Source organism: Felis catus, chromosome D2 (assembly GCF_018350175.1).
Source record: "Felis catus isolate Fca126 chromosome D2, F.catus_Fca126_mat1.0, whole genome shotgun sequence".
Classification (NCBI taxonomy): domain Eukaryota; kingdom Metazoa; phylum Chordata; class Mammalia; order Carnivora; family Felidae; genus Felis; species Felis catus.
This window is the reverse complement of record NC_058378.1, coordinates 50,001,596-50,016,896: the sequence shown is the minus strand read 5'-3', so window position 1 is coordinate 50,016,896 and position 15,301 is coordinate 50,001,596. Positions and strand designations below refer to the sequence as shown.

The 15,301-nt window shown below is 39.4% G+C and overlaps 1 protein-coding gene across 16 annotated transcripts in view; it reads left to right on the top strand.

Annotated features, from left to right (window-relative positions):
- The window catches only part of BMS1 (BMS1 ribosome biogenesis factor), a 94,671-nt gene extending 90,641 nt beyond the window's left edge, over positions 1 to 4,030 (top strand). For all 16 annotated transcript variants that reach the window (XM_045040353.1, XM_045040346.1, XM_045040356.1 and 13 more), the window contains 3 exons: positions 70 to 245; positions 2,526 to 2,687; positions 3,209 to 4,030. In XM_045040353.1, coding sequence (XP_044896288.1) covers positions 70 to 245; positions 2,526 to 2,687; positions 3,209 to 3,439 — 569 coding nt within the window. In that variant the 3' untranslated portion in view covers positions 3,440 to 4,030. The remainder of the gene's footprint in view (positions 1 to 69; positions 246 to 2,525; positions 2,688 to 3,208) is intronic.
- The last annotated feature ends 11,271 nt before the right edge of the window (positions 4,031 to 15,301 follow it).

The window sequence follows — 15,301 nt, the reverse complement described above, 5'->3', positions numbered from 1 at the left end:
TCATTTGTTTGACAGGATCGTTACGAATTTTCTTTTGAAAATGTTCAAGTAAATTACCTCTCTTTCCAGATATTGTCTTCATGAGGACTTGGTATCCCGTCTCCATTCCAGCCTTCTATAACCCAGTGACTTCTTTGTTGAAACCAGTTGGTGAGAAAGACACCTGGTCAGGAATGCGGACCACCGGTCAACTCCGGCTTGCCCATGGTGTCCGACTAAAGCCCAACAAGGATTCTTTGTATAAGGTATGGTCACACATGTGCTCTGTAGATGGGGGTCATCCAGATGCTTTGTACATAATGTTTTTGAATGTTTTGAATTTTCAAGTAGGAAATCTAATGTTAAATTTGAATGAACATGTTGTATATTCATAGAGTATTTTGGCAAGAATGCAGGAAAGTGGTAATAGTTTTCGTGGGTTGGAAAGGAGACAGACTTTTCACTGTATACTCTTTTGAACTGTTTTTTTCCTGCCATATACATGTATTACTTTTAAAAACACTAATGTGCTAATTGTTATTGAAGCAATGTGGGTGGGTTTTTTTTGAAAGTTTTAATAAACTTTGTAGTGAAGTGTTAACATGCATACAGAAAACTACACGGATCATAAGCATACAGCTCATGAATTTTAACACACCCAAAATTGCTGTCACCTAGATCAAGCAATAGAATTACCAGCACAACAAAAGCCTCCCTTATGACTGCTAGTCAATACCCCATCTCTACCTCAGAGATAGCCACTGTCTTGACTCCTGACAGGTAAATTATTTCTGCCTGTTTTTTGAGTTTTATAAAATACCGCATAAACTATTTTGCCTGTTTTCTTTCATTCGGCTTTATGAGACTCATTCGTGTTCTTTGTATAGCAGGCATTCATTTGTTACTGTCAAGTAGAATTGTATTATGTGACAATGTCCGTTTTATCCATTGATGGACATTATTTCCAGTTTTGGGCCATTATAAATGCTACCCTGAATACTTACGTGTGACTTGTTTGATATACATATGCACACATTTCTTTTACATAGACCCCCCACGTTAGGATTGCCAGGTATAGGGTATGCATGTGTTCAGCTTCACTGGATGATGCTTGTAGTATTCTGGAGCCATACCAGGTTAGATTCCCACCACCAATAGTTGGCGTCATCACTATTTTTTTTTATTTTAAGTTCTCAGTGCCTGTCAAAATCCCATTTCATTTGGATTTTGGTCTTGGAGAACTTTTATTATTTTCTTCACATGTTAATGCATTTGAAAATATTTATTTTAATGCTGGGTATTTAATTGTTTTGTAATAAGAGGGTAGTTCAGGATATCAGTCTGCCATTCTGCCAGAAACAGAAGTTTCCCAGTCATTGCTTTTTTAATGAAATAGTTAATAATACAGTTTTGAATTATGTTATGTGAATTTCTGTTAAAATGTATTACGGGATGTGGTACCTGTTGTCTAGCTTATGATGCTTAGTCTTTTTTTCAGAATGTGACTTTTCCAAGTTCCTTCATTCTAAGCATTTTAGGTTCCTAAATAGAGGAATATTGAGTATTATCATGGATGATGTCTTTCATAGTAAATTTAAAGACGTGGCAGAAATATTCTCTATATAGTTGATGTTGGCCTTGGTAAAGACCTAGGGCACGACTTTCAACTTATTAGTATTTTTGAGGCAGCTAAGAATTTTGATCATCTCAATTTAAGCAGAGAAATTAGACTCCTGTAAAAATTGAATGCAGAGGGTGTTTGGCCTTTGTGTCATTTTAATCTCCTTTTTCTCAGCTGGCTTTCCATTAGAAACAGAATAAAGTTAAACTTTTTTTTTTTTTTTTTTTTTTTCAATGTTTATTTATTTTTGGGACAGAGAGAGACAGAGCATGGACGGGGGAGGGGCAGAGAGAGAGGGAGACACAGAATCGGAAACAGGCTCCAGGCTCTGAGCCATCAGCCCAGAGCCCGACACGGGGCTCAAACCCATGGACCGCGAGATCGTGACCTGGCTGAAGTCGGACGCTTAACCGACTGCGCCACCCAGGCACCCCTAAAGTTAAACTTTTTAATGGCAGTCAAGGATGGGGACACTTCAGCTGCTGCTGATTGGAGGAAGAACTATGACCTTGAATTCACAGAGGTTGACTGTGAAGATGAACAGCTAGATTATTCTTCTTCAGATACAAGAAACTACCTCAGTGTCCCCAAAATAAGGTGTGGGTTTTCCATTAAAAGAAACTTTGGATCTGTTCATCTGCTCTGTTGAGATTCCCATAGTTCATACCATAGACATGGACACAGTTGTTTTTTTGGAAGAACTATAAATATATTCTATGTATTTCTCTGTTTTGCAACAGAGAAGTATACATTCATTGAGGCAATCCATATTTGATAGACAATTGAATCCTCATTTCTGATGATCAGCAGACTCTGGTGTTACTGATCATATGGAAAAATCAATTCACTGAGAAGATTTTAGGCAAGTTTTAAATGCATATAGAGCATCATTCAAATACATCACTGTCTTTATTTTTCTTTTCAGCCAATCATGAGGCAAAAGAAACATTTTAATTCACTGCACATTCCAAAAGCCTTGCAGAAGGCCCTGCCATTTAAGAACAAGCCCAAGACCCAAGCAAAGGCAGGCAAGATACCGAAGGACAGGCGGAGACCAGCCGTCATACGGGAACCTCATGAAAGGAAGGTACTGTCGATAATGGCTTCCTGCATCTTGCATTTAGATGTGAAAATAGCACTTTCAAGTAGCACATGTGGTGCTTCTACTGCATTCTCATTTTTCGTTGGGAAAGGGTAAGGGCCAGACTTATTCAAGGCACTAGCACCAAAATTTAGAGGAGAGGCCAGAGTCCATTTCCCTTTTGTTTAGTCATGCTGTGTCTTACACATTTTAATGGGGAAGTAATGGAAGCATCCAGCTGGCAAATCACTGTATTGTAGTTGTCCATAGTATCCAGAGTGATTAACAGGGGTGGTTTTGTGGTGAAAGCCGTTATTTAAGTATTTTGCTCTAGATACGCTCCTATTTCTGCTTCCATGCAAATTATGATGTCCTAGTTCAGGGTAAATTTTTCCTAGGTTAATGTTCATTTGGATCATGGATTGCTTCTCGTTTTGATACATCAGCTGAGGTGTTTAGGCCCCTGGAAACTTAGAAGGAAAGCATGCTGTAAGAGTATTCTGATGCTCATGTTTTGTCCTTGTCAGATCCTTGCACTGCTGGATGCTCTAAGTACGGTGCACAGTCAGAAGATGAAGAAGGCCAAGGAACAACGGCATTTGCACAATAAAGAACACTTCAAGGTGAAGCAGAAGGAGGAAGAAGAGAAACTGAAGCGACAGAAGGACCTCAGGAAGAAGCTCTTCCGAATTCAGGGTCAAAAAGAAAGGAGAAATCAGAAGTCCAGCCTGAAGGGGTCTGGGGAGCCATCAAAATGAGCTTTAAACAGATAGTCTTTGCATTTGCAGAGGTGGATGGTTTCAAATACTACAGTACCTGTAAATGACAGCAGGGCTCAAGACCCCTTTGTTGGATATGTTGCCCAGACTGTGCCTTTGAGAAGAGAAATGGAGACTCAGCTGATAGGACGCCCATTCATTCTCAGAGCCTAGGTTGTGTCAAGATTTAAAGCAATATTATTTATGGTTTTGTAGATTCCTTCACATTCCTCTTACCTTAGTTTTCATTTTTTGTGCTACAAAAATATTACTAAAATACTTAATTTTGGCTTAATAGTTTTCATCAGGGATGAATGCTTGATGATTGTGGATAAATTGCTGATTCTGCCATCCTCATGATGCGTCCTCCAAAGGGGAAAAAATATTAACTTGAAAACTCAGCTTTCAAATGTTAGAAAGGAGTGTATGGTTCAGTGCACAGCTGTTTCCCAGAGGCCATGTGATGGGTAATAGCGCAACAGGCTGACCTGACTGCACATAGAAGAATCCAGCTGCTTCTATTTATGTCACCATATATGGGGCTAGTTTTGATCTGTTAAAACAAATTAATAAAAAAATATTTTAAAATTTTCTCAGCTTTCATTTCTTACATGGTAAAAATTGATAGATACAACCCACTTGAAGAAAAACTCTTTGAAGTCCTTCAGTCATTTTTAAGAGTGTAATAAGGATCTGGAGATCCAAGCCCTAAACTACTCCCTTCTGAGGTGACCACCTGTGCTGCTCACTATGGTGTATCCAGAACCGAATGCTATTGGTGCCAGGCATCTTACAGGAGTACAATAAGTGCAGGGATGAATTAATTAAATTCCTGCTCTATCACTAAATGTGCTTCGATTTTTCCATAACTGCCAATACGCTGTGGCCTGGCAGCAAAGTATATAGGGGGACAGAAGGGGGGCTGCCGCCGAGCTTTCTGCCTCCTCCCTTTGCCTTGTGGAGCACACTTTACCTGCCCGAGACCCAAGGTGGCTTGCCAGTCTCAGGTGGGAGCACTTGAATGTGATAATGTGCCTTACAAACTAATTTCTGGCAAAGGTAACCATGTAATGATATCCTGGTAGGGAACTTGTTACCTAGGTGGAGCTATTTTACCATCATCTTAAATTTCTTTTCCTTTCGGTGGGCTTCTGACGGAAGAGAGAACTGAAGACTGGCCTGGTGCACAAGGCTGGCTCAAATCAAGGATACCCATCCCAGCCCACGAGACCTTCTGCCCTCCACTGAGGGTAGGCAGTGAGAACCCCACCCTGGAGGGCCATCCATGCCTGCTCTGGATGATGCCCTCTGCATCTGATAGAAATATGATGCTACCACGTTGACTAATGCAAGGGAAAAGGAAACAGGTGAAACGAACTTTAGTATTCTTATTTTTAATCCATTATATCTAACACGTTATCATAACATACAGCCTGTGTTTTTATATAATGAGATATTTGACATTTCTATTTTTTGTGGAGTCTTTGAAATTTCGTATGCACTTTACTTTTACAGTGCCTCTCAATTCAGATGCTAAATTTTGTGGAAATACTTGATCTGTATTTAGATTTCATTAAGTTTATAGTTTAAAGAACAAGATTCATACCCCCTCGTTGTTTTAAATATGACTACTGAACTTGGTACTGGTTTTTAAGTTGAAATTAATTAAAATTAAACAAAACAAAATGTCCAGTTCTCAGCAGCAGTCATGCATTTCAGTTGCTTGATGGACTGCATGGCCAGTGGCTACGTTGAGGACAGTGTGGCTCTACAGCGTAGAAGGTCAGGAAAGGCTTCCTTAAAGGAAGCAGGTTAACTTGGCAAAAGGTAGGACTGGGAAGGGGAAGAGTGTGTCAGCCAATAGAAATGTACGTCCAAAGGCCTTGGGCACAACGCAGCTCGATACCTGCAAGCCGCTGTGTTTGAAGCCAGGATGGACACAGGGTTGCAGGAAGCTGCAGGGGAAGGTAGAGAAGGAAATGGAGAGACAGGCAATGAAGCTGCATTAAGTTACTATCTTTATCCCAAGATACTGGAAAGCCCTTGGAGGATACTTAGTTGGGACAATATGGTCAGATTTGTATTTTTGAAAAATTCCCATTACTGCTGGGTAGAGACTAATTTGGAGGGAATCCAGGGGTAAGTCTTGGAAGTAGGCTGAGGCAGGAAGGTGGTACAGAGATGGAGAAGTGGTAGATGCTAGAGCTTTAGGATGTAACACGGGAGGTATGTTGGATCTGAGAGTTGTGGGGAGCAAGGGGTTTTCAGGAGACCCCCCTGATTCCTAGGTGTCTGGCTTACACTGAGGATTTTGCTGTCTGGGCTGCTGGGTAGTGAGGAACTTGGTTTTAGGAAATGGTACCTGTGGGACAGCCATATAGAGACGTCTGAAGAGGTAGTTAGGAATACTGTCTGAAGCTCAGGTTGACATCCTATCTGGGCTTAAAATGCATTGCTAAGAGACAGCAACACCTTCCTGGAAGTGGATGCAGTTACCTAGGGAGGAGTCAAAATTGAACACGGGTGGGTCTTAGTCCAGCATTCTTCCCATTAGGTCAATATTATCACATACCTCAAAATCACCAAGTCCAACCCGCATATGCAGAGCAGCCCAAGAAGCCCAAGGGATCCTGCTGCAGTTCACGTGACTAGAGCTGAGCACATCCAGCCAAGCACAGCTGTGCATAGAAGCCAGACATGTAAGTGACATCAACAAATAGGACAGCCTGTCTTTTCTGTGGGCAGACTTGACCATCCCAGGAGCTGAGGTGGAGGAAGGGTCTGGGTAGTGGACTCCAGTGTCCACACCACTCACTGTGATGTGACTCTGCACAAGTTCATGAGTATCTCTGAGTATCTTCAGGTTCCTTGTCCGCAAGATAGAGATAATAAACCAATCGTGCAGTCTGTGAGGATTTAATGAGATTACATTCGAAGTGACTGCTACAGAACAGATTTTCAAAGTTAGATTTCCTGTCTGGTCCTGTTTTAAAGAGGTGTGTAAGTCTCTGTATTTTAGTATGTATATAGATTCATGTCACCAGTACCACAACTAAGATCCCAATCAGTCCTCTCTCTCCCAAGCACTAACTCATGCAGTGTAGCCCTCCCAGCTCTCCTCCACCCCACCCTGCTACCTACTGACATATTTTTCCACACCATAACTTTGTTTTGAGAATGTCGTGTAAGTAGAAGCATGAGGTACGTAATCTCTTGTAATCGGTTACTTTTGCTGAGCATCGTACCTTTGAAATTCATCCCAATTCTTCTGTGTATTGTTGATGCTGTCCTTTTGATTATTGAATAGTATCCAACTGTACAGATGGGCCACAGCTGGTCATCCATTCACCAGTGGAAGGACAGTGTGGTTTTTCCCATTTTTTTTTTTTTACAATTATGAATATAGCTGCTATAAACATTTGTGTGGAGGTTTTTGTGTGAACATAAGATTTCATTACTGCAGCGTAAATACCTTGGAGTACGTCATATGGTCTAATGTAGCTGTCAGACTCTTCCAGAGTGGCTGTTCCATTTTTGCATTCACACCAGCAATTAAAGAGAGTTTTAGCACTCTGCCTGTTCATCATCACTTGGTATTGCCAGTGCTTTTTACATTAGCCATGCTACTGGGTACTTTCATATACAGTGACCTCTTTAGTGAACTTTAGGTTCAAGCCTTTGCCTGCTTTTTATTTGGATGTGTTTTTTTCTTAATGTTTTAATTTATTTTTAGAGCATGTGAGCCAGGGAAGGGCAGAAAGAAGGGGACAGAGGATCCAAAGCGGGCTCTGCACTGGCAGCAGTGAGCCTGATGCGGGGCTTGAACTCATGAACTGTGAGATCATGACCTGAGCCAAAGTCGGATGCTCAACCGACTGAGCCACGCAGGCACCCCTGGATTTTTTTTTAAATCTAATTATTTATTTTTTATAATTTACATCCAAGTTAGCACATGGTGCAACAATGATTTCAGGAGTAGATTCCTTAATGCCCCTTAACCATTTAGTCCATCCCCCCTCCCACAACCCCTCCAGCAACCCGTTGTTTGTTCCCTATATTTATGAGACTCTTCTGTTTTGTCCCCCTCCCTGTTTTTATATTATTTTTCTTCTCTTCCCTTATGTTCATCTGTTTTGTATCTTAAAGTCCTCATATGAGTGAAATCATGTGATAATTGTCTTTCTTCAATTGACAGATTTCACTTAGTATACCCTCCAGTTCCATCCATGTAGTTGCAAATGGGAAGATTTCATTCTTTTTGATTGCCAAGTAATATTCCATTGTATATATATACCACATCTTCGTTATCCATTCATCCATCAATGGACATTTGGGCTCTTTCCATACTTTGGCTATTGTCAATAGTGCTGCTATAAACATGGGGGTGCATGTGTCCCTTCAAAACAGCACACCTGTATCCCTTGGATAAATACCTAGCAGTACAATTGCTGGGTCATAGGGTAGTTCTATTTTAATTTTTTGAGGAACTTCCATACTGTTTTCCAGAGTGGCTGCACCAGTTTGCATTCCCACCAGCAGTGCAAAAGAGATCCTCTTTCTCTGCATCCTCACCAACACCTGTTGTTGCCTCAGTTGTTACTGTTAGCCATTCTGATTGGTGTGAGGTAGTAGCTCATTGTGGTTTTGATTCATATTTTGAGTGATGTTGAGCATTTTTTCATGTGTCGGTTGGCCATCTGGATGTCTTTGGAGAAGTGTCAATTCATGGCTTTTGCCCATTTCTTCACTGGATTATTTGTTTTTTGGGTATCAAGTTTGATAAGCTCTCTACAGATTTTGGATACTAACCCTTTATCTGATATGTCATTTGCAAATATCTTTTCCCATTCCATCAGTTGCCTTTTAGTTTTGCTGATTGTTTCCTTCACTGTGCAGAAGCTTTTTATTTTGATGAGGTCCTAATAGTTCATTTTTACTTTTGTTTCCCTTATCTCCAGAGACATGTTGAGTAAGAAGTTGCTGCAGGCAAGATCAAAGAGGTTTTTGCCTGCTTTCTCCTCAAGGATTTTGATGGCTTCCTGTCTTACATTGAGGTCTTTCATCCATTTTGAGTTTATTTTTGTGTATGGTGTAAGAACGTGGTCCAGGTTCATTTTTCTGCATGTTGCTGTCCAGTTTTCCCCAGCATCATTTGCTGAAGAGACTGTCTTTATTCCATTGGATATTCTTTCCTGCTTTATCAAATATTAGTTGGCCATACGTTTGTGGGTCCATTTCTGGGTTTTCTATTCTGTTCCATTGATCTGAGTGTCTGTTTTTGTGCCACTACCATACTGTCTTGATGATTACAGCTTTGTAATACGTCTTGAAGTCCAGGATTGTGATGCCTCCAGCTTTAGTTTTCTTTTTCAAGATTGCTTTGGCGATTTGGGGTCTTTTCTGGTTCCATACAAATTTTAGGATTGTTTGGTCTAGCTATGTGATGAATGCTGATGTTATTTTGTTAGGGATTGTGTTGAATATGTAGATTGCTTTGGGAAGTTTTGACATTTAACAATATTTGTTCTTCCTATCCAGGAGCATGGAGTATTTTTCCTTTTTTGTGTGTGTGTCTTCTTCAATTTCTTTCATAAGCTTTCTGTAGTTTTCAGTGTATAGATTTTTACCTCTTTGGTTAGACTTATTCCTAGGTATTTTATGGTTTTTGGTGCAATTGTAAATGGGATTGATTCCTTTATTTCTCTTTCTGTTGCTTCATTATTGGTGTGTAGGAATGCAACTGATTTCTGTGCATTGATTTTATATCCTGCAACTTTGTTGAATTCATGGATCAGTTCTAGCATTTTTTTTGGTGGAATATTTTGTGTTTTCCATATAGAGTATCATGTCATCTGCAAAGAGTGGAAGTTTGACCTCTCTTGGCCGATTTGTATGCCTTTTATTTCTTTGTGTTGCCTAATTGCTGAGGCTAAGACTTACAATACTATGTTGAATAACAGTGGTGAGAGTGAACATCCCTGTCTTGTTCCTGACCTTAGGGGGAAGGCTCTCAGTTTTTCCCCATTGAGGATGATATTAGCATTGGGTCTTACATATATGGCTTTTATGATCTTGAGGTATGATCCTTCTATCCTTACTTTATTGAGGGTTTTTATCAAGAAAGGATACTATATTTTGTCAAATGCTTTCTCTGCATCTATTGAGAGGATCATGTGGTTCTTGTTCTTTCTTTTATTGATGTGATGAATCACGTTGATTGCTTTGTGGATATTGAACCAGCCCTGTATCTGAGATATAAATCCCACTTGGTCGTGGTGAATAATTTTTTTAATGTATTGTTGGATTCGGTTGGCTAGTATCTTGTTGAGGATTTTTGCATCCATGTTCATCAAGGAAATTGGTCTATAGTTATCTTTGGTTTTGGGATCGAAAGTGGGAGTTTTCCTTCTGTTTCTATTTTCTGGAACAGCTTCAAGAGAATAGGTGTTAACTCTTCTTTAAATGTTTGGTAGAATTCTCCTGGAAAGTTATCTGGCCCTGGATCCTTGTTTTTGGGGAGATTTTTGATTATGAATTCAATTTCTTTACTGCTTATGGGTCTGTTCAAATTTTCTCTTTCTTTCTGTTTCAGTTTTGGTAGTTCATGTTTCTAGGAATTTGTCCATTTCTTCCAGATTGTCCATTTTATGGGCATATAATTGCTTGTAATATTCTCTTATTATTGTTTGTATTTCTGCTGTGTTGATTGTGATCTCTCCTCTTTCATTCTTGATTTTATTTATTTGGATCCTTTCCTTTTTCTTTTTGATTAAATTGGCTAGGGGTTTATCAATTTTGTTAATTCTTTCAATGAACCAGCTTCTGGTTTCGTAGATATGTTCGGTTTTGGTTTTGGTATTGATAGCATTGATTTCTGCTCTAATCTTTATTATTTCCTGTCTTCTGCTGGTTTTGGGTTTTATTTGCTGTTCTTTTTCCAGCTCTTAAAGGTATAAGATTAGGTTGTGTATCTGATACCTTTATTCCTTCTTCAGGAATACCTGGATTGGTATATACTTCCCTCTTATGACCACCTTTGCTGTCTCTCAGAGGTATTGGGCTGTGGTGTTATCATTTTCATTGGCTTCTGTGTACTTTTTAATTTCCTCTTTAACTTCTTGGTTGACCCATTCATTCTTTAGTAGGATGGTTTTTAATCTCCAAGTATTTGTTATCTTTCCACATTTTTTCTTGTGATCAATTTTGAGTTTCATAGCGTTGTGATATGAAAATATGTGTGGTGTGATCTCGATCTTTTTGTATTTGTTGAAGGCTGATTTGTGTCCCAGTATGTGATCTATTTTGGAGAACATTCCATGTGCACTGGAGAAGAATGTGTATTCTGCTGCTTTAGGATGAAATGTTCTGAATATATCTGTTAAGTCCATCCAGTCCAGTGTGTCATTCAAAGCTATTGTTTCCTTGTTGGTTTTCTGTTTAGATGATCTGTCCATTGCTGCAAGTGGGGTGTTGAAGTTCCCTACTATTATGGTATTATCAGTGAGTCTCTTTATGTTGTAATTAACTGATTTATATATTTGGGTGCTATCACATTTGGAGCATAAATGTTTACAACTGTTAGGTCTTCTTGGTGGATAGACCCCTTAATTATGATATAATGCCCTTCTTCATCTCTTGTTACAGTCTTTATTTTAAAGTCTAGTTTGTCTGATATAAGTATGGCTACTCTGGCTTTCTTTGGGTGACCATTAGCATGATAAATTGTTCTCCATCCCCTTACTTTCAATCTGAAGGTGTCTTTAGGTCTAAAGTGGGTCTCTTGTAAACAGCATATAGATGGATCTTGTTTTCTTATCCATTCTATTATCCTGTGTCTTTTGATTAGAGCGTTTAGTCCATTGATGTTTAAAGTGAATACTGAAATATATGAATTTATTGCCATTGTGTTGCCTGTAGAGTTGTAGTTTCTGGTGGTATTCTCTGGTTCTTTCTAGTCTTTGTTGTTTTTGGTCTTTTTTGTACTTTCCATCTTTTCTTCCCTTAGAGAGTCCCCCTTAAAATTTCTTGCAGCACTGGTTTAGTGGTCAGGAACTCCTTTAATTTTTGTTTGTCTGGGAAACGTTTTATCTCTCCTTCTATTTTGAATGACAGACTTCCTAGGTAAAGAATTAATTCTTGGCTCATATTTTTCCAATTCAGCACATTGAATATATCCTGCCACTCCTTTCTGGCCTGCCAAGTTTCTGTGAATAGGTCTGCTACAAACCTGATCTGTTTTCCCTTGTAGGTTAAGGACTTTTTTTACCCTTGCTGCTTTCATGATTCTTTCCTTGCCTGAGTATTTTGTGAATTTGATCTATGATATTCCTTGATCAGTTTTTGTTGAATCTAATGGGAGTCCTCTGTGCTTCCTGAATTTGATGTCTGTGTCTTTCCCCAGGTTAGGAAGTTTTCTGCTATGATTTGCTCATATAATCCTTCTACTCCTTTTTCTCTCTCTTCATCTTCTGAGACCCCTATGATTCTGTTGTTGTTCCTTTTTAATGAGTCACTGATTTCTCTAATTCTTAAATCGTGCTCTTTTGCCTTAGTCTCCCCCTTTTTTTTTCTAATTCATTGTTCTCCATAAGTTTGTCCTCTACATTGCTGATTTGCTGCTCTGCTTCATCCATCCTTGCTGCTGTGGCACCATTCGAGATAGCAGCTCAGTTATAGCATTTTTAATTTCATCCTGACTAGCTTTTATCTCCACAGAAAGGGATTCTAATCTGTTTTCAACCCCAGCTAGTATTCTTATTATCATGACTCTAAATTCTGATTCAGACACCTTGCCTGTATCTGTAATGATTAAGTCCCTGGCTGTCATTTCTTCCTGTTCTTTCTTTTGGGGTGAATTCCTGTTTCATCATTTTGAAGGAAGAAAAGGAATTAATAAGACAAAAAATTAAAATTAAAAAATTGAAAACAACACAAAAAAATCAAATAAAGGATGCTAGATCCTAGGTGTATTTTGGTCTGGTTGCTGAAAGGAGATTGATAGATTAGAGAATAAAGGGAAAGATAAGAAAAGCAAAAAAAAGAAGAATGTTTGAAAATTTGAAAAAAATGAATATAATGAAATAGGATAAAATGAAATGATGGAAGTAAAATAGAATTTGAAAAATTTACAACAAAGTAAAAATGTAGAAAAAAATTAAAAATATTTTCAATAAAAATGGAAAATAAAGATAAATTTTTTCTCTTTCTGTATTCAAGAATAAGAAAAGTGAAAAAAGAAATTGAATAGATGGACCAGCAAACAGACTTAAGCATGATTGAAATTACATTGGTTTCCCCTACAGGTCAAACTATGAAGCACTTTATAGTTCATAAACCAAGCAGGCGAAGAGACTTGTGGTGTTCCTGAAGAGCAAGGTTGGCCCAGTTGGACGGGGCTTAGTGTAACGGCTCCATTCGCCACTAGATGGCACTGCTTAGCTTACTGGGGTGTATTGTTGTGGCACATGTAGGTATGTATGCTGATGTGTAGGAGGGGTGAAAATGGCGTCACCCAGCTACCAGTCTCTAGTTTTGGAACTCTGTTCTCCCCAACCAGCAATCACACACCCTGCCCTTTTCTCTGGCTTCCTTCCACTCCTGGCTTTTACACCATCCGTGACCAAGCCATTAGGTTGCCCGGCAGCACCCGCTTCCTGAGTTTTATCTCAGATGTGGCTATATTTCCCAACCCCTCACTTCTGAGGGACTGCTGCTTTGACCCGTTCTGACCCTCTGGGGGAGGGTCTCACTGAGCAATGGCTGGGTGCTGGTCTTCCCCCAGGAATGTTCGTGAGACTGTGCTGCTGCCAGTGCCCAGAGACTGCGCCTGGGTGCCAGCCCACCCCAGAAAAAGTTCACGCGATTGTGTAACAGCAGTGTTTCAGGGATTATGGTAAATCACAACACACATCTGGCACCAGGCTTCTCCCTTAACGTCCTTGTCCTAGCACCAGTGAATGTGGTTGTTCTCCAGGGTACGCTGGGACCTTTGCTGTGGCAGCACAGCCTTTACCCAATGTCCTCCCCACAGGGGAACTACCTCTCCCCGTGTGGCCTGAGGACCGCTCGGACCTCACTGTCTGCTCCTGGGCATTCTCCCTTCCCACCAGAGCTCTGCCAGGTATCAAGCTGGAGAGTTTCAGACTCTGCACTCCCCCTGTTTATAGAATCTTAATGGAATTTAAACCCTCTCCTTTCTCCTGTCTCCCTTTTTTGTTTGGTCCCTGTGGCTGTTTCCACTTTTCTACTTTCTTTCCAGCTGCTTTTGGTGGGGGGGGGGGGGGGGGAGAAGGGTGCTTTTCCCGTACTCTCCCCGTCTCTGTCCTCTCTCCACAAGCAAAACAGCTCCTTGCCCTCTGTGGCTTTCTCCTCCAGTTCACCTTTCCTTGCCGCATACCTGCTGAGTTCTGTGGTTCAGGTTGTGCAGATTGTTGTGTTAATCCTCAAATCAGTTTTCTAGGTGTGCAGGGAGGTTTAGTGTTGATCTGGCTGTATTTCAGGGATGAGAGATGCAAAAAAAACTTTCATGCTGTTCTGCTATCTTGGCTTCTCTCCTGGATTGTTTGTTTTCTTAATGTTGATTTAGAGAGTTCTTTATACATTTTTGAATAAGTCCTTTGTCAGCTATGTGATTTGCAAACATTTTCTCTTGATCTACAGCTGTCTTTTCATTTTCTTAGCAGTGTCTTACAAAGTTTTTAACATTTATTAATTTTTTTTCTTTTATGGATTGTATATTTGTTATCATGACTAAAAACTCTTTTCCTAACCCTAGCTCATGAAGATTTTCTCCTGGTCTAAAAGTTTTATAGCTTTATGATTTTCATTTTGAGTAAACTTTTGGATAAGGTGTAAGATTTGGATTGGGGTGGCTTTTTTGTTTTCGTTTTTTAACTTAGAGACAACCAGTTTTTCTGGTACTACTTGTTGAATGACTATCCACTCTTCATTGAAATACCTTTGCATCCTTGTCAAAATCCAGGGTATATTGAGGGTATATTCCTGGGTTCTCTATTCTGTTCCACTGATCGATATGTCTAACCCTTTGCCACACAACTGATTATTTTAGCTTTATATTAAGTCTCAAAATGGTGTAGTGGGATTCCTCTATGTTCCTCTTTTTCAAAATTGTTGCAGCTATTCTAGGACCCTTCCCTTTTGGTGTAAATTTTAATAAGTTTGCCTCTATTTATAAAAAAAAAAAAAACCCTGCCATGACTTCAATTGCATTAAAATCTACAGATCAGTTTGGAGAGAATTGACAATTTTGCTCTGTTGAGTCCTCCAGTCTGTGATCGTGGCATCTCTCTCCATTTACTTAGGGATTCTTTGATTTCTTCTATTACCATTTTATAGTTTTCAGTCTACATATCCCATCCATGTTTTATTGGTTTTATGTCTAGTTTTATAATAATTTGGAGCCATTGCAGGTAATATTAATTCTTTAAATACTAGTTTTCATTTGGTCACTGCTAGTTTTTAGAAAAATGATTGATTTTTGTGTGTTGAACTTATATCCTTCAGCTTTACTAGCCCAATTTATTATTCTAGGTCTTTGGTAGTTATTTTTGGTTGATTCCTTGGGGTTTTATACTAGGGACAATTGTTATTGCTTTCCAACTGTATGCTTTTTTTTCTTGATATATTGTACTGACTAGGACTTCTCATATAGTGTGGAATTGGGAGTGGTAACTGTGGACATCCTTGCCTTGTTCCCAATTTTTTGTAGATCCCCTTTCTCAGTTTGAGGAAATTCCTTTCTGTGTCTAGTTAGCTGGGAATTTTTATCATGAATAGGTGTTGAATTTTTCCAAGTGATTTTTCTGTACCAACTTATATAATCATGTGGTTTTCATCTTTAGA